Source organism: Spodoptera frugiperda, chromosome 19 (genome assembly GCF_023101765.2).
Source record: "Spodoptera frugiperda isolate SF20-4 chromosome 19, AGI-APGP_CSIRO_Sfru_2.0, whole genome shotgun sequence".
NCBI classification, from domain to species: Eukaryota; Metazoa; Arthropoda; class Insecta; order Lepidoptera; family Noctuidae; genus Spodoptera; species Spodoptera frugiperda.
The window spans coordinates 5,824,728-5,843,894 of NC_064230.1; the positions used below are offsets into that span (position 1 = coordinate 5,824,728).

The 19,167-nt window shown below is 37.2% G+C and overlaps 4 protein-coding genes across 5 annotated transcripts; 3 read left to right on the plus strand and 1 right to left on the minus strand.

Moving 5' to 3' along the window:
* Positions 1–1,187: 1,187 nt before the first annotated feature.
* On the minus strand, positions 1,188–3,514 carry LOC126911836 (uncharacterized). The gene is made up of 4 exons (XM_050700796.1): positions 3,435–3,514; positions 2,834–3,040; positions 1,797–1,868; positions 1,188–1,357 (listed from the first exon to the last, which is right to left on the minus strand). The coding sequence occupies exons 1-4, from the start codon at positions 3,436–3,438 to the stop codon at positions 1,203–1,205; spliced, it is 438 nt and encodes a 145-aa protein (XP_050556753.1). The 5' UTR covers positions 3,439–3,514; the 3' UTR covers positions 1,188–1,202.
* Positions 3,515–4,767: 1,253 nt separating this feature from the next.
* On the plus strand, positions 4,768–11,001 carry LOC126911816 (exopolyphosphatase PRUNE1-like). Of its 2 annotated transcripts, none has more exons than XM_050700750.1 (8): positions 4,768–4,918; positions 6,063–6,343; positions 6,807–6,932; positions 7,445–7,614; positions 8,264–8,384; positions 8,955–9,084; positions 9,972–10,127; positions 10,813–11,001. In XM_050700750.1, exons 1-8 carry the CDS (start codon positions 4,883–4,885, stop codon positions 10,969–10,971), a joined length of 1,179 nt encoding a protein of 392 aa, XP_050556707.1. In that variant the 5' UTR covers positions 4,768–4,882; the 3' UTR covers positions 10,972–11,001. The 2 variants fall into 2 exon arrangements, with proteins under 2 accessions (XP_050556707.1, XP_050556708.1); XM_050700751.1 differs by having other exon boundaries at positions 4,777–5,046.
* Positions 11,002–11,984: 983 nt separating this feature from the next.
* Positions 11,985–16,569, plus strand: LOC126911818 (histone-lysine N-methyltransferase PRDM9-like). The gene is made up of 5 exons (XM_050700757.1): positions 11,985–12,800; positions 13,219–13,325; positions 14,003–14,148; positions 14,988–15,109; positions 15,593–16,569. Exons 2-5 carry the CDS (start codon positions 13,311–13,313, stop codon positions 16,387–16,389), a joined length of 1,080 nt encoding a protein of 359 aa, XP_050556714.1. The 5' UTR covers positions 11,985–12,800; positions 13,219–13,310; the 3' UTR covers positions 16,390–16,569.
* Positions 16,570–17,207: 638 nt separating this feature from the next.
* Positions 17,208–18,390, plus strand: LOC126911819 (DNA-directed RNA polymerase I subunit RPA49-like). Its single transcript, XM_050700758.1, has one exon. The coding sequence runs from the start codon at positions 17,297–17,299 to the stop codon at positions 18,371–18,373; it is 1,077 nt and encodes a 358-aa protein (XP_050556715.1). The 5' UTR covers positions 17,208–17,296; the 3' UTR covers positions 18,374–18,390.
* Positions 18,391–19,167: the final 777 nt, after the last annotated feature.

The following is a 19,167-nucleotide window of genomic DNA, read 5'->3' on the forward strand; positions in this document are numbered from 1 at the left end:
TACCCGAAATGTTAAACAAATGGCCGTCCATTAATTACGTCACACGTTAAGGGGGAGGGGTCGACGAAGTGTGACTTTAAGTGGCAAGGGGGCGGGAGGGGTCTTAAATTTCGTGACGTCACATTTCGATTATTATTATAATCTAAATTGTTAAAACACGAACTTGGAACTATTATCGAAAAACTCAAAAAATGCAACTATCTGTAGAATAACTAAGGTTTCAATTATTTTGTCAGCCAATCGCTCCACTAGTGTTACACGCCGACCGCCGATATTCTTTGCTAAATGCCTTTTACCGTTTACGATGATTTCTTTTTTATTTCATTTGACAACTGACTTACTTTTACTAAAATATATTTTTATTTCGGAACTGCTGTTTTATTTAAATGATTATTTCTAGATAGATGTTAGATTGTAAAATGTATCAAAAATATGGGAAGAGGTGTAAAATGTATCAAAAATCATGAAATGTGACGTAATTAATGGATATCCCAAAGATTCCCGCCTAAACTAAAAAACAAACATGACCGATTACGTTTTTTGACAGATAGTAGGCAATGTTGCAAAGTAAAAAATGAATTCTCTTGAAAACTGCCCTCTATTTTATTCAGGGAATCGTTGTATTATATACCAAAATTACTTTTCTTACCTTTTTCATCTGTAACATTAAGAAAATTATTACTTTTCTAATATTCACACTCAATCTGTGTTCCCTATATAATTATCTAGGTAGTTTCCTCAGTCAAAAATAAAATACAATAAAATATTAAAAAATAATCACATATCATTCATAGATTTGATGATCTACTTAATTTTCGAACATTTCTAGCTAATTTTCTAGAAATGAAGCTACTATTCGACGTAAAAAATCTAAAATTTTGATACAATTTATGGAACTTAGATTGAAATAACTGTATTTGTTAGTCATGGGATTATAGGCCATTAGGGTGCGTTTCCTCCAGAGATGTGTTATGTAGCTATGCTAGGAAGGTGTAATAGTTAAGCTGTGAAACTATGTGACTGTTTCCACTGATACTAAGCTATATAGCTGTGCGAGGAAGTTGCCATCCATAGCACACATCTTTCCATGTAAAAAACATATCTTAGCTGGAATCAGCTGGACTCTGCCAAACGCGTCCACAACAACATAGCAGCATATTTCTGGTGGATAAGCACCCTTAGGCCATTATCAGTAAAAACACTTACCATTTTCTGTTGAAAAATAATAATATTTTAATTATCACATACTGATTGGAATAAGACAAACACAATACCCTTGTACACAGTCGGGTAAAAATGAAAGAAACCTTACTACCTTGCTCATTCACTGCCCTTTTCACTCGTGAATGTGATTTATCTGTAATCAAATATTAATGTTTTAATTTATTACGATCACCATCAAATCATTACAGGCGTAAAACGTCCACTGCTGAACATAGGCATCCCCCAATAACTTCCGATAGGCCGGTTTTTTTCCGGGCAAGGCGAGAGGGAGTGTCAGACTCTTACTGTCTAAAAACCACCCCGTTCCTACTCCTGCTTTCTGAGTCGGAGCCCCGGTAAACCTGCTAGGTAGTCCGCAGCTCCGGGGTAGTACGCAGCTCCGGAGCAATGTGGTATACCGTGTAGTAATTGGGAGGAAGATTATGCCTCCGCTAATTTCACTCACACGATGAAATAAAATGCAAGCGTTATTTCACGCCGGTTTTCTATGAGGTCGTGTTTGGTCTAACTGTGGTCAAGCTGGTCCATTCGTGCATAAACAGGGCTCTTCAGTACAAATAGGTTCTACATACCTTTCATAATTTTTTTGACTGGCCCGTGGTTGTGGCTGCAAAACTTCATCGGAACGATTTTAGCTTCCACGTCTGAAAATATATTATTATTTTCATAAGATCGAATGTTTTTGTTCACTTCATATCTGTGTCGAACCGTCATGAAGATTTTGTGCAACGATCTGTCTATATCGTAGGTGCATTTTGAAACACGATGCCCAAACGCGAGAGTCTTATTATGTATCATGTGAATCGCTGAAGGAACCACCTAATCTACACCGGAATCAAAAATTGGGCCTCCGGTAACCTCACTCACACAACGCAAGCGTTGTTTCACGTTGGTTTTCTGTGAGGCCGTGGTATAATTCCGATCGAGCCGGCCCAGCAGTGCCGAAGCATGGCTCTCCCACATTGTACGTTAGTCTCGCTAAAATTCGAGAACTGCTGGACCGATTTGGCAAATTTTGGTGTAGAATTATTTGTAAAAGTTCAGAGAAGGTTTAAAAGGTGAGAAAAAAATGTTTGAAGCGGTACGAAGTTTGCCGATTCATCTAGTTTTTGATAAAGTTCACCTTATGTACCACTATTCAATTATATTGTGTAGGTACATTAAAGACAACAACAACGTCACGCCTTTAATCCCCGAAGGGGTAGGCAGAGGTGCACATTACGACACGTAATGCCGCTATACAATGTACACCTACTTTTCACCATTAGTGTTATAAGTCCCATGTAATAAGAGGTGAGCCTATTGCCATATACTGGACACAATTCCAGACTCCGTGCTACTACTGAGAAATTTTCGAAAAGCCGAAAAATGTCCAGCGGTATACAACTTCGCCCGACCCGGGAATCGAACCCGAGACCCCTTGTCCAGCAGTCGCACTTGCGACTCGACCAACGAGGCAGTCATTAAGGGTGCGGTTCCACTGACGCGGAGCGGGGCGGAAAGGAGCTTAGCGGTGCACGAATTGACCATTCAATCTTTTCTTATATCATAAAATCTTTTCCATTGAAGCGAAGAGGAGATTAAAAAAATAAAGAATAATGGCTCTTACTGTCATGGCATTGCATATAATACAGCTCGCACTTGTTCACCACTATGACATGGACATTGATACCAAGATCATTTCGTTTCATCCGGACACACTCCGGCTCATCCACGCTCGGACACTTTATCTTCCTACATTTATCGTCTATTTTAGGCACGAACAACTTCCGACGGAGCTTCGATAATGCTTTTTCTGCTGTTATTGTGTGTAGTACTGTGAAAAAAATAAAAAAGCTATAAATTAGATTAGTTTGGTTTTTAATTTGATGGGTCGACGTTCGGCCGCTATCTCGCCTGATGGTAAGTGATGATGCGGCCTACGTTATAGCACGTCTGTCTATAAGCAACCTGTTCACTCGGGCCTTGAAGACACCATTCCACACCGCAAATATGTCATTTCTATGTATAAAACGTACATAGATGTGGCGTCACGCGATATTTCAAGTCAATATATCTTCGAAAGTATTTGTTTCCGTAAGAAAATAAAAAAACGTGTCTTATATTTTGAAATAAGTTAAATGACGGACATTAAAATTAAAATTAGTCATCTATCCTATTTCTTCAATATTTTTTTATATTCTTACTAATTACATAATATGCAAACTTACCCATAAAAATAAAAAGAAGTACACTTTCATTATGATATAGGTATTTTAAGTGAAATTAAATTAAAATTATGACATCTACAACGTAACTATAGGAAAGGTAAATGCAATTATATTTTATTGATATTTTACGATTTTGTGATGAATAAAGTCAATGGTGGATGAAATTAAATTAAGAAATAGAAATGTCTTTAAATAGTAATCATTTTACAAAGTTAGATAAGTAAAGCCGTAGCAACTGAAGGCTTTTTTTGGTTTAAGCCGGTAAAAGAGCAAATGGATCACCTGATAGTAATGAATCGCCGCCGCCCGTGGACACCCGGAACACGAGCTATGTAGGTTGTATAACTCCGTCCCTCTCGCACTGCTCAGTGATCGACCATTCTGACACAATGGTAATAGCAGACTAAGGCCCCAGAATTAAAGAATTGTTGCGGATACGGGCATTGGAAATATTGTCCTCGGGTAATACACAGGAAAACAGATGTTGCAAATAATGCCGCCATAATGAGTGGAAAGATTTTTTTTATGAACCAGCCGGTAATCGAGCAGACGTATTACCTGATGGTAAGCAATCGCCGCCGCCCATAGACACTTGAAACACCAGAGGCGTTACAAGTGCGTTGCCGGCTTTTTGGGAATTTAAGTGAATTTAAGGGTTGTTGTTCGGGAATGGGGATGGGGAAGATTGGGAAGGGGGAATTGGGCCTCCGGTAATAGATGGAAGTCAAGTAGCACACTTATGACCAAAATGATAATCGAAACGAAAGAGTCCATAAAAATCTATATAATAGCCTATTTTCAACACTCCTGAGAAACATTCCAGGCAGAACAGCTAAATTAATGAACTAATGTGAGTAAAATAAATTCCCTAAATATTTGCATTATTTTTCTACCGTAACAACATTATCTTAGAGACTGTCAGTTTGACGGATTATTAAGGTTACCAACTGTAGAAGAATGCTACCATTATGGTAACTAGTAGTATGATTTGTTGTTTTATAAATTGAACATGACACTAAAATCGTTCATGGCCCTGGTGTTTATTACTAAAATCCATAAAATGCAGAATTATTTCTGTAAAAGCTGTCAGTAAAAATGTGCCAAATGACGACACATTACAAATAAATAATGGTAATGACCTTTTAAACTGAATTTGGTAGTACGGACACAGTAGACCTAAAATAAAGACATGAACTAAAAAGCATATAACGTGCATTACATATTATTATAACAAACATAAACACAACAATCAAGTAAAAAACATAAAAGTTTTGGTAGAAATATTCAAATATAAAATCGACAACACCGATAAACGTCAACTTCAATTTGACAGTGACAGATCTATCAAAACAAACCATTGCAAATCTAACCAAATAAAATGGGTTAGTTTCTCTCACAACTGTTTAGAAAGACGTTTAAAACTTCTAACTGAACATTAATATATAAAAATGGAAGAATATATCGGTTCAACTCTTACAAAATTGGTAATGCTTTTCGTTCTTGTCAGCATAGCTTTTCTATATAAAGACTGCCCAGTTTTAATCCACGAAAGTTCTTCGCAAAGAGAATTCGACTTGGAATTACTCTAATATCGAAGCCCTACACAGCTTAGGTATTATATTTGTGTAATAATTTCAATATTTAGCCATTTTAGTTAGTGATTTTAGTAAATAGTTTGATGTTGGCATAATGATTGAATACCGTTGCCTGTTTTTGACTATGTTAGTTTGCAAAGAGTTTTTGTTGACTTAAAGTAACTATTAGCAGAGGCTAATTACTTATATTTTTGTACATATATAAATGAAACTCCGTTCCTACTACTCTCATGAGTGTCAGACTCTTACTGACTAAAAGCCACCATGTTCTTACTTCTACCCTTTGAGCCGGAGCCCGGTGAACCCACTAGGTAGTCTAAAGTTCATGTTGTGCATGGTACTTGGGTAAAGTGTATAATCCCAAGTTTATACCGATTCCTTGAGTATTTCTAACATAAATAAATGTAACCTCACAACCTTGCACATTCAAAACAACATATACATCATTTCTACGTAAAAATGTGTGTAAAAATGTTTTAAAATTATCTACAAGATGGACATTAGAATAAAAATTTGTCATATTCTTTATACTTGAATGATTTTTACATCATTAAAAGGTTTTTTAAATTGTATAATAAACTTATTACTTTAGGAATAAAATTCCTTCTCAAATAACTCAAATTAATTCTAATACTTTTTATCACCATAACCTTAGTTGTTTTTTTCTATTCATATCTTAGATGTGTGTGGCAAAGGTCACTAGTTATTTAGCCTTGAATTAGTAGATTATTGTTGCCATAACAATAAAAAAAGAACTATTTTATTAGATAAGTGATTTTAAGATTGCCTGACGGGAAAGAGGTCTAAGATTTGATTACCTGGTGAGGCATAAAATCACATCAAATGGTGAAAAGTGGGTCTTACATTGTATAACCTTCACCCCAATTTACATGGAACTTATACTTCTGTCTACCCCTTCGGGAATAAAAGGCGCGACATTGATCTTGAACATTGTATAAGTGCCCCACTGCCTACCCCTTTGTTAATATTATTAATTATTTTTTTATTAATATGTATTATCTTTTATTTACAGAAAACAAAACAATACAGCGAATTAACAATAGTTATTGGCAATGAAAGCTGTGATCTAGACTCGGCAGTCAGCTGCCTAGTTTTTGCCAATTTTTTATACTGGCAACACAATGAAATGAAATGTAAGGTTTGCACCAAGGAGTATAGAGATGGGTCTATGGAATACAAGGATGAAATATTTCTGCCAATATTAAATGTTGATAGAAATGATTTTCCTTTGAAAACTGAAGTTGCTTTCTTGTTTCGTGAAAAAGGGATTAATGTGGGTGATTTGGTATACAGGTAATTATTTCTTCTTTAAAAAATATATTGCCCCTCCCTAGGATTTCCTCCTGTGTCGTGGGTGCGTTTACAAATATAACTTGGCTTGGAACAACAATTTTTGGATCACACCAAGAGTTGTTCCGTGTGGGAATCGAACCTGCTACTCGTTACGCGGCTGCCGTTTGCCTAGCCACTATACCAGCTTTGTAGTCACAATTGATTTTTTATATTATATTTTATATTATAAAGACTGTCTTGCTGTGTTGAGTGGTCGCAAGTGCGACTACCAAGCATAAGGTTCTGGTTCGATTGTCGAGTGTTTGTTCCAGCTAATCTCTGAAATGGCGGGACAGATTTTGATGGGACTTTTATTTTAGAAAAATATAAAATTTCCTGTCATGTCATTATTCTACACAAGTGAAATCGCGGTCAACAGCTACGTACAAATAAATAGCTATATTTATGTTTTATTTTGTTTCAGGGACGATTACGACTTACCTCAGTTACTGAAGAGTACAAAATCGAAGGTAGTGTTAGTGGATCATCACGTTTTGGCGAACAAAGACAAGTTCTTAGCCGAGTATGTCACCGAGATCATTGATCACAGGTATGTACACCACAGACACACACACACACACACACACACACACACACACACACACACACACACACACACAGCGCACGCACGCACGCACGCACGCACGCACGCACGCACGCACGCACGCACGCACGCACGCACAATATTATAAAGATGCGTCTTTGTATGTATGTATGTTTGTCATATTTCAAATACTAACTTGTACGTGTCAGTAGCTTCGCCAACTTTCGCGTTGGGTAAAAAGTAGCCTATGTGTTATCCCAGACCATAATCTACCCCTGTTTTTTTTTCTTATTTAAAAACGTTGCCCCACATTAGGATTTTCTCCTGTGTCGTGGGTGCGTTTACAAACATACAAGTTCACATGCACATGACACCCAGACCCGAAACAACAATTTGTGGTTCACACAAAGAGTTGCTCCGTGCGGGAATCGAACCCGCTACACGTTGCGCGGAAGCCAGTTCCCCAGCCAACCAACCGTGCAGTCTGTTAATTAGTAAGTTAATCTCCTCTTTTCCAGGCCAATAGATAAATCCGAATGGACCTACAAGCCGGATACTCGCACCACGATAGAGACTGTCGGCTCCTGCTGCACACTGGTGGCGCAGCGGATAAAGGATCTCAGCTCCCTGATGGCTAAAGATGTTCAGTACTTCAATGCCTACCCGGTCTGCAGTGAGATGTTGCATGGTAAGCCAGTATTACTGTTAAGAATAGCTTCTTTTTTATGGTATAAGCCGGTAAACGAGCAGACTGATCACCTGATGGTAAGTAATCGCTGCCGCCCATGGACACTTGAAACAACAGAGGCGTTACAAGTGCGTTGCCGACTACCTTGCGGGTTCACCAGGGCTCCGGTTCGATGTGCAGGAGTAGGAACGGGGTGGTTTGATGATTAAATGATTTCCCCCCTTAAAAAAGGGCGTTGCCGGACTTTTGAGGATTAGAAATTAAGGGATTTCCGGATTTTTTTAACACCTAATCTAATCTAAGTATATGGGCTTCTCAACTATTACATAACTGAGACTTTTAACATAACTGATGGAAACTAAATGTTACCCTTCGAGAAAGCAGGAGTAGGAACAGGGTAGTTTTTAGCCAGTAAGAGTCTGACACTCACTCTCGCCTCGCCCAAGGTGGGAGAAGCCACTGGACGATTTTCTCCCCTTAAAAAAACCCTTCGAGAAACATATTATACATACATACATATCGTCACGCCTTTAATCCCCGAAGGGGTAGGCAGAGGTGCACATTATGGCACGTAATGCCACTGTATAATGCACACCCACTTTTCACAATTTATGAAATTAAAAATATAATTATTTATTTTTTGTTCTAGCAACAATAATACTGGATACAGTGAATTTCTCTAAAGAAGTGAATAAGGGGACGCCGCATGATGAAGAGATGATATTGTTCCTCGAAAATCTTCTGAAGCCAACTGATTGCAAAGCAGAGAGGTAAGTTCCTCTCAAAGCACCTTCCAATAGCTATGTGTGTTACATCATTGGATAGGTAATTTTGAGCTGAATAAACGTTACTGTGGCGCCAAGTTCCAAATCTTAGTCCGTTCAGTTATTCTTTCTTAAACATGGTAGTTTTATTAGTAGCCAAGTAATGATATTTTTACGTCATAATTGCATGCATGTATATTATTATTAAATATTATGTATATTATATACATAATATTTTACATTACGATATATACACCAAAACAAACATTTTTGTCTCTCTACCTGTCTGTTTGTTTATTCCGGCTAATCTCTGAAATGGATAAACAGATTTTAATAAGACATTTATTGGCAGATAGCTGATACATAATAAGGAGTAACTTAAGCTACTTTTATTTTGTTTTTAATATTTCATTTAAGAAAAAAAGAGACACTGTCAGATATCATTATTCTATACGAAGTCGCGGGCAACGGCTAGTTATTTAACCTGTGGTAAGCCGGAATGCAGATCCACGCGAGACAATGTGTTTTCTGGCTTATTTACAAGAGGTTAATTTAACGCTTTAATTTTGTCTTTAGGGAAAAGCAACTGAACACATTACTAGCAGCGAGGACGGACGTCTCGCAGCTGTCTGCGGCCCAGCTGTTGAGGAAAGATGTGAAGATTGTCGGAAATGTGCTCGTGCCTAGTTTTCCTATATTGGTGGAGGTAAGAGTGTCGACCAACGTTGGTAGTTTAAGGAACAGAGAGTAAAGTTCCCTAAGAAAAGGAGGATCCTCCGACCAGGCGAGGTGATCAGCCTGGCGGGCTTTCTGCCCAACTGTTGTTCGTTGGGATTTTCTATCCGTGTTAATTCGCATGTAAACTTCATATGTGCGATGCAGGATATTTATGACGTCATCCGTTGATTTGCTCGTCGATAGTCTATGTGCGACTTCTGTCATCTGTCACTTGTCACTTGTCAATGTGTCGCCACAGTAGTTACATCATAAATCTCTTTAATAGATTTTCCTTATATACTAGCGGCCTGCCCCAGCTTCGCATGGGTGCAATGGTGATATATTATCCATGTATTATACATACAAACCTTGCTTTTGAATCACTCCATCTATTAAAAAACCGCATCGAAATCTGTTGCGTAGTTTTAAAGATTTAAGCGTACAAAGGGACATAGGGACAGAGAAAGCGATTTTGTTTTATACTATGTAGTGAGGGTGACTGGTAATTAGTGAACGATATTTAAACACGTGATTGTACTCATGATTATAAACAACTTTCCCGAAGAAACTTTTTTTGTATATTCATTCGTTTTATTTTTATCACAATAACAAAACAACAAAATTTTATTAGCACGCGCGCGTATTGTTCCAAAATACCTAGCTATTGCTTGCCTTAACAGCTGGTCCGGAAAGCATGCACGCGAGAAATATTGTTTTGTTATTGTAATAAAAATTAAATTAATGAGTATACAAAAAAAGTTTCTTTGGGAAAGTTGTTTTGTAATCATGAGTAATTGAGTACCTACAATCACGTGTTTAAATATCGTTGTAAATGGATTTATTGAAATTAATGCTTACTAATACTTTGTTCAACAGGAGTTCCTAAATCGTCCTGAAGCTTTAAAGGCAGTGTCTGAAGCCCTGACTCAAACTAACTGTGACGTCGCTCTTCTCCTGGGTATGGATTTAAGTGAAGGCCTGAAGAGGGATATCGCTGTCTTCTCCAGTAGTAATCCACAAAAAGCTGTGTTGGTAAGGATATTAATGGATCTAGTTATAGAAGCTATTTTGTGAAGACTTGTTTTTTATGGTATAAGACGGTAAACGAGTAGACGGATCACCTGATGGTATGCAATCGCCGCCGCTTATGGACACCTGTAACATCAGAGACGATACAAGTCCGTTGCCGGCCTTTTGGGGGGTAGGAATTTAAGGGTGTTGTTGTTGGGGAATCGGAGATTGGGAAGGGCGGGTAATTGGGCTTCCAGTAACCTCACTCACACAACGAAAATAACGCAAGCGTGTGGAAGAGCTATGCTACAGCACTGCTGGGCCGGCTCGACCGGAGTGATACCACGGCCTCACAGAAAACCGACGAGAAACAACGCTTGCGTTGTGTGAGTGAGGTTACCGGAGCCCCAATTCCCCCCTTCCCAATCTTCCCCATCCCCATTCCCAAACAACAACCCTTAAATTCATAACTCCCAAAAAGCCGGCAACGCACTTGTAACGCCTCTGGTGTTCCGGTTATCATGTCCGTCAGCTCGTTTACCGGCTTATACCACAAAAAAATTTAAGCTCCAATAAATCTTCCCAAATTTTTATTAGAACTTATGACGGGATATTTACCATGTTTATTCACTTTGATGAGTTTCCGATATTTCGGCACTGTTGCAAGCGCCATGATCACGGATTAACTTCCCAAATGTTGTTCCAGTTAAGTAAATTCCTGGAAGACTACAACTCCCCCTCCCTAGGCCTGTCCCCCCACCAGCTGTCCACCGCGCCGGAGTGCCGCTACTACCGGCAGCGGAACCTCAGCGCGTCCCGCAAGCAGTACATGCCGGCGCTGCACCGGTTCCGTGCAGTCTTGTGATCAGTTATTACATTTTGTCGTTTATATGGGGATGTTTGTTTTATTTTTTCCTTTTTAGAAATTCTGTCTAGATGGTTTTATTGAACAAAATTTTTTTTTTAATAAAACGTTAATAAATAATAAAACGCCCACATTAGGATTTTCTCCTGTGTCGTGGGTGCGTTTACAAATATACAAGTTCACATGCACATAACACCCAGACCCGAAACAACAATTTGTGGATCACACAAAGAGTTGCTCCGTGCGGGAATCGAACCCGCTACCCGTTGCGCGGCAGCCAGTTGCCCAGCCACCGCACCAACCGTGCAGTCAACATTAGAAAATTGAACCATATCTAGTGATTTCTCCCGCCTTGTGCAAGGCGAGAGGAAGTGTCAGACTCTTACTGAGTTGACCACCCCGTTCCTACTGCTTTTCGAGCCAGAGGCCCGGTAAACCCGCTAGGTAGTCCGCAGCTCCGGAAAATCGGGCCATATTATAAATATAGGTTTTGAATTTATATAGTTAAAGATAAAACTAAGGGACTAAAAGATAAAATAACTGTCTTTTTTTACATCGAAAAGTATTACACACCATGGTCAGTTTCAGAAAAAAAAATATATAAAAAAAGGAATAGTTGTCTTTGACTTTGAATTATTTTTTGTTGAGAAAAAAAGCAAATTTTATGCTTATACAGAATACATAATAATTATCGGATTATTATTTTTAAGTACGTATTAACTAAAATATGCCTTTTAATCTGCGTAAGAGGACTCCACTGAGTTATTACGAGCCTGACGAACCAAAATTCGACGAATATTTATGTGAGTATACTTTTGATAGGTAAAAATAAAACGTATACAAAATTTTGCAATAATTGACATTTTCCCGCCGAAACATAAGGCGGGAAAATATGTCTGTTACAAGAAACTTAAGTTCTAATACCCACCTAATTCCTGATTTATTATATAAAAAAACAATCTATTGTTTAAAATATTTCATCATAAAAAATCCTAAAATCACACAACGTCACGCCTTTTATCCCCGAAGGGGTAGGCAGAAGTGCACAATATTTATACGGCACATAATGCCGCTATACCTACAATGTACACTCGTTTTCACCATTTGTGTTATATAAGTCCCATGTAATGGGGGTGAGCCTATTGATTGCCATTGATATAGGTACCGGGCACAATTCCAAACTCCGTGCAACTATTGAGAAATGTTCGAAATCCCAAAAAATGCCCAGTAATACTTTGCCCGACTCGGAAATCCCTTGTCGCCGCAGTCGCAATTGCGATTACTCGACCAATGAGGTAGCTATTTCTAATTCATTTTAGATTTTTTTGTAGGACAAGCCCATTTGCTCACAAAATACTGTTATTGCAGATTGTGAAGAATGCTCTGACTTCGTATACGACTACTGCGCCATACATGGACCGTTACTGGTCGTGCCTGATAATAAGGTATTATTATTAATTAACTGCACAATGTAAAACAATCTTTGAAATAAAAAATATTTTGGCCCCGGCAACCATACTGTGTGCCGGTAACTCGCTAGGCAGGCCGCAGCTCCGGGTTATATTTTGACCATAGGTAATTAAAAAATAAATTACGTAGAACACAATGGGGTTCTGCTTCGCCAATGACATTTAATAGAGGACTATTCCAATTGGCATTACACAAACATCTGCTTTGAACAGATTATAATATTATAACACATTCATCAGATTTTTTATATTTTATCCTTCCTAAGGTGCCAGCAAAGACTGGCTTCCCTGCTTACGTACCTCGCGCTGCGCTAACTATACCCAATGTGTTCCTGCATTTAGCTCCATCTATAATACCAGGTACGTAGAAGTAAACAGTTAATACCGTAAGTACCTACGAGCTTGCTTTACGTTTAGAGGAATCAAAGTTTGCTTTACGTTGAGTGAAAATGAAACGAGAGCGCGTTTGGCACTCTGATTGGCCGGCGCAAATGAACCAACTTATCAGAGTGGCGAACGCGCTCTCATTTTAATCTTGTAATGACAACTGGTCTTGTATACTATTACCTACTATGGAGCAAAGGTATAAGTTTATATTTATATCAAGTAGGTATACTTTACTACTTTATATTTGCATGCCTCATGGTAAAATATGGCTGAACTCGTAATGTAACTAAACACCACATTATATTGTAATAACCCATATTTGCAAATAAACTCTCTTTATCTTTATCTTTACCATTGTCTCCACCACCCGTACTCTGTTAACATCCTCTAGGTGCTGGTCTCGGTGTGTTTAGCACTTTAACGTTACCCCGCGGCGTTCGGTTTGGACCATACCGTGGACAACGCACACAAGATGTGGACTCCATGTATTGTTGGCAGGTAACTATATTATTGTACTAGCTTCTGCCCGAGACTTCGTCCGCGGAAAATTAAAAAATTTTGGGTTGTACTACCCCTAACATTTAGAGGGATGAAAAATTTATTGATGTTGGCCGATTCTCATAGATACCGGATAAGCACAAAAAAAAAACATCAAAATCGGTCAAGCCGTTTCGGAGGAGTATGGCAACGAAAACTATGACACGAGAATTTTATATATTAGATTTATAACATTGAGTTGATTGTGATGAGTGTCCTTATAATTAGTAAATGTCTTATTAGAGGTCTGAGGTTATCGAACCTTTGCTGCGCAAAGTATTATTAAGTTTTCTTGTGCAAGCTTAGAAAAGAGTCTCAATGTTTGACAAAAAAAGCCCATTCTAGATTAAAAATAAATGTTGACTGCATGGATACCGCACTATAGCTGTAAAACTAGCTACTGCGTAAAGTGTTTGTAATTCAATTCGATTCAATGATAGACAAACTATTATTTATTTCTATGTTCGGTGTAATTGAAACAAATGATTTGACTTTAATCTTGACATTGGGTATTGAACGCACGGGTCTGAGTTCTAGTGTGAATTTATATGTTTGTAAACGCAACCACGACACTGATGTAAATTTATTCCTGGAATTGTTGATCTGAGTAAATATATTTGTGAAAATTTAAATTGTAGATCTACAGTGACTACAACCGCCGGTCCCATGTAATAGACGCGGCAGATAATAACTCCTCGAATTGGATGCGATATGTCAACTGCGCCAGACACTGGAAGGAACAGAATCTACTGGCTTATCAGTATAAAGGGCAGTTGTATTATAGGTATGGAAATTCAATTATTTAACTAAAAAGACTATTAGTAGGCAGCGTGACATCGATACGAATGTGTGTGATCAAGTGTGGGAGAGCCATGCTTCGGCACGAATGGGCCGGCTCGACCGGAGTGATACCACGGCCTCACAGAAAACCGACGTGAAACAACGCTTACGTTGTATTTCGTTGTGTGAGTGAGATTACCGGAGGCCCAATTCCCCCCTTCCCAATCTTCCCCATCCCCGATTCCCGAACAACAACCCTTAAATTCCTAACTCCCAAAAAGCCGGCAACGCACTTGTAACGCCTCTGGTGTTCAAGTGTCCATGGGCGGCGGCGATTGCTTACCATCAGGTAATACGTCTGCACGATTGCCGGCTTGTTCCATAAAAAAAAAAAAAAACGAATGAAGAGTCCCTCTGTGACTCGAAACTAGTAGAGCTTTTCTCCATTAATTTACGTGAGTAATCCGTGAATTTAATATATCTCACGATAGTTATTATAAAAATTCAATCATTTATTTTCATTAACTAAAAATCACGGTTTACTCACGTTTTTTTTATAGGAATAGGTGGGAAACGACCTAACGAGTCACCTATCTGATGGTAAGCGATCAGCGCCGTCCTTGGACACCCACAACACCAGAGGAGTCACGGGTGCGTCGCCGGCCTTAAATTAATGGAGAAAAGCTATACTACTTTATACTCATGATGAAGAGTTCTCCTGTGACTCGAAACTAGTAGAGCTTTTCTCCATTAATTTAGGTGAAAAAACAGTAATTTTTCGTTAGTTTACTATGTCTCACGATAGTTATTATATTATGTTAATCATTTTAATGTATATTTCAGAACAATAAAAATAATACCTCGATTTACTGAGCTTATGGTGTTCTACGGCAGTGAGTTTGCAAACGCTCTGCATATCAACTTGACTAAATACAACAATGCTAAATATTATGGAGAAGTTACTCGTACGTTTTAATATTATTATTTATTACTTACATAATTGATTAATATTTTATATGCGTTAGTTAGTTTGTTTGTTTGTTATATTTTCACTTCTTATTCTTACTGACCAACGATAAAAATAGCTCCAGTTCCTAGTAATATAACATCACCTGTATCGTGGGTGTAATTCCTGTATTAAATACCTCTGTTTGTGATCCCAAACTTATATTCTGGGTCTATTTAGGGTGACTGGTAATTAGTGACCGATATTTAAACACGTGATTGTACTCATGATTAACATGATGATGTATTTATTAATTTGTATGTTTGTAAAGACACCAATGATACAGGCGAAAATCCTAGTATTAGACTTAAGAATTGAAAGTATCCTTAAAGACAGAAATAATAGTGAACATTTTAAGAACCTACCTATATAAAAAAAAAACCGTTTTGTTTAAGTGCCTGTTTTGTACTAATGAGTAATGACTGTTTTATTCTCGTCACAGGTAAAGCAAAACCACTTCTGACCGAAAAGATATCAACGAAATCTCAAGAGCCTTTAACTGAAGAAAATTTTGATATAATTGACGAAGAAATTGAAAATAATGATTCAAACCAACCTTTATCTGAAATTAGAATTAAAAATATTGATTTAGAACACTGTAAAGTGCTAGAAAATACTGTACAAGACCATACTCCAATAGATATTGAAGAATCTGAGAATTCTATTGACAAAGTGTCTATAGAAAATTTTCAATTTTTCAAAATAAACGACGAAAATCCTTCTAAACCTACAATTACCTCTGAAACTAAACTCCAAAATAATCCTTCAGAAGAAAAATCTGAAAAGAAGTTTAAAAAATGCGATACTTGCCAAAAAATTGTGTCAAAAAAGCATTATTCTAGTCACAAACATATGCATTTAAACCCTAATAGATTTTCCTGCTCTTACTGCCCTTATACAACGTTTAAAAAATACGCACTAAGCCAACATATAAGTGTTCACACAAAAGTTTATAAATATTCATGCGATATATGCGATTTTAAGACTAGTTATGGGAGAAATTTTAGGTCACATCGGGCAAAACATGAAAATAGGGTGACTAAAGTCAAAGTTAAGCCAATCGGGATATCGGAAAAGATTTGCCAAATATGTGGGTTTACAACTACGTCGAGAAGTGTTATAGATAGTCATAGAAAGAAACATAGAAATGTCAAGTTTATGTGTGATATGTGCACGTTTAGTACGTTGCATAGTTACAGTCTAGCGCGGCATCGCCGTACAGTGCACTCGGCAAAGTAATGCTTTTAACAATAATTTACCTTTACCTTCAAATTTCATTTCATTTACCTAAATACATTCGCCGTTTTGCAAATGGTAGGGTAAAACACACCGAATTGTACTGTATTTTTTTTCATTCAATGTTACCTAGTTTTGTTTAATAGATTTAGTTATGTAATTATTATATTATTTTATGTGAATATCCAGTTTGTATGATCCAATTAAATAAATATTATTTTATGATCAAATTATATAAATATTATTTTAAATAAAAAAAATGCAAAAGTCTGATTATGATTGATTTAATTAATTAAGAATAAAATGATAAAATTGTTATTAAAGTAGGAATGATTGTTATGTTAGAATAATAAGTTTTATTAATAAATAAATATGAAAACTATTATTTTTGTTTTATTTACTACACTGCAATAAAATTATGGCTTTTAATCTTCGATAGATTTAACAAGAAACATTGTACCTACATAAAAAATATAACTCTATTCTCTACCAGTTCAGTTATGTTTTAAAGTTTATCTGCGTAATTTATCAAGCATCTATTAGTTTTTCTGTACTTATATGCAGATGATATTAAAGAATACGTGAAATTGACCAAGCGTTAGATAAGTATGTTTTTTAAATTAAAACTGATTTAAAACAATATATTTTTCTAAAAAGCATTAATTAGGGATTAATCTTTATTATTTAAACAGCAATGAAATCTATTCGTAATAACTATTAATTTTATTAATTTGAATTCACCATCATCATTTGAAACTCATCGCACATTGCAACAAAACGCAAACACTTATACAATCTATGGTTCTATTTGTTATCACTTTGACATTTAATTCTAACCTCAATATTTCACGCGAAACTTTAGTAAACATACACATGTGACCTGTTTAATAGAAAAATAATAAATAAAACAATGCCACAATTACATATAGACGAAGTTTACCCAAAAGAGAGCGTATACCCAATGGTCGTGAGCTTCCAAAATGGTTACATAACACAAAAATTCAAGACAAGCGATTGCGTTTTATTAGAAGACGAAAAAACTGGTAAGAAGACTGTTGCAACGGAATTATGCGACTTAATATACAGCGGGGAGGAGGAACAAGAGGAGCTAGGTAGGACTTTAATACTAGCACGGGACAAAACAACTGGGAAAGTGAGATTAATCGAAGTTGGTAATGTAGAGTTAAAACCTTGCTTACAAACGAACTTAGATGCTACAGAAGTGATGGAAAATAGTTATCTGGAGCTCAGTAGGAAGTTCGGATCGAAAAAACATAAACAGATAATGGAACAGCGCGAGAAATTAAAGATTAATGTTGATACAGTCACTGAACAGATGCAAAATGTGACTGAAAGTGTCACTGAAGACCAACTAGATCTATCTTCCTACAATAAGAACGATTCTGATGAGTTCTACATACCCCCTATAAATAGAGAAGCTACTAAAGTCGAGGACGTCTATGATATTGACTCTATATTGACTCCGGAACAACGTGAAAAGATCTACAGCGAAATCCAAGGAACGAATTACATGACCGAGCTGCATCCTTTCTTAAAATCAATGGCAACTAAAGATCTATCTGAAAAACAGACTGTTTTACTCGTATATGCGCAAACGCTACTACAATTGTACGCAACGCTAATGAAAGATATAAACCGCAAAAACTTTGCAGCTTGTCCATACTCCGTGACTTTAAACGATATTGTACTGAAAAACTTTCTTAGTAATGCCAACGGTAAACGAGGACGTTCACCACAGTTTAAGGATAAATCTTTATGTCATGCGTTAGTGTTCATTTTATTGTTGAATAATTATAAGTTTAATTTCAACGATTTGTGTCAGGAATTGAAGTTGACACAACGGACTGTTACGTCTAAAGTGGCGTTGACTGGTGCTACTCTGGTAACGGTGGGAACGAAGAAGATGGCTCATTTAAAACTACCGTTAAGTAGACCGGCTTTGAGAAGGAAAAGTACTAAGTTTTAAATACAAGTTTGACTTTACATTTTGTTGTTTTATTTCTTTTTTACTTTGATTTTATTCTGTTTAAGTTGCTACTCCACACTAGAATCGTACACAAGGCTTAGTGTAAGTTTGTTTTACGTTAAACGAGATCGAAACGAGAGCGCATTAGGTGTTCTAGAGCCTTAGTACGAGTTTACGCGCTTTGATTAGTTGATTCTTTGGAGCCGGCCAATCACAGCGCCGAACGCGGTCTTGATCTAGTTAAATGTAAAATGAACTCCTACTAAGGCCCCTGATTCGTTGGTTCATTTCTGATTGCTGCGCCTTTGCGACAACTATCCAAACTTTTCGATACCTACATTACGCTGAACCTTCCGTTTCTTCTTCGCCTTCCGTTCCACAACGAGACAAGCTGCAGTGCAAATATAAAATGTAGCACCTCTTCAGTTTCATTACAAGTCCCTTAGGGCGTTCTGTTATTACAAGCCAGACCACCACAAATGGAGCCCAGTGCGATTGATGCCCGATCCGGAGCTGCGGACAACGTAAAAGGAGAAGGAACGGGGTGGTTTTTAGTTAGTAAGAGTCTGACACTCGGTCTTGCTTCACCCATGGCAGGAGAAGACATTAGAGGATTTCCCCCTCAAAAAAAGACGCATGACTTTAACTAACTTGTGAATCGCACCTGAGAGAGAGAGTTAGTCAGGTGCGCTAGCGACTACTTGACCATCGACGCAGTTGGTTTTAAGTTAAGAAAATAAAACCACATTGTATATAGATATTGCTTGTAATACTTTTAATTATTATATTTTATT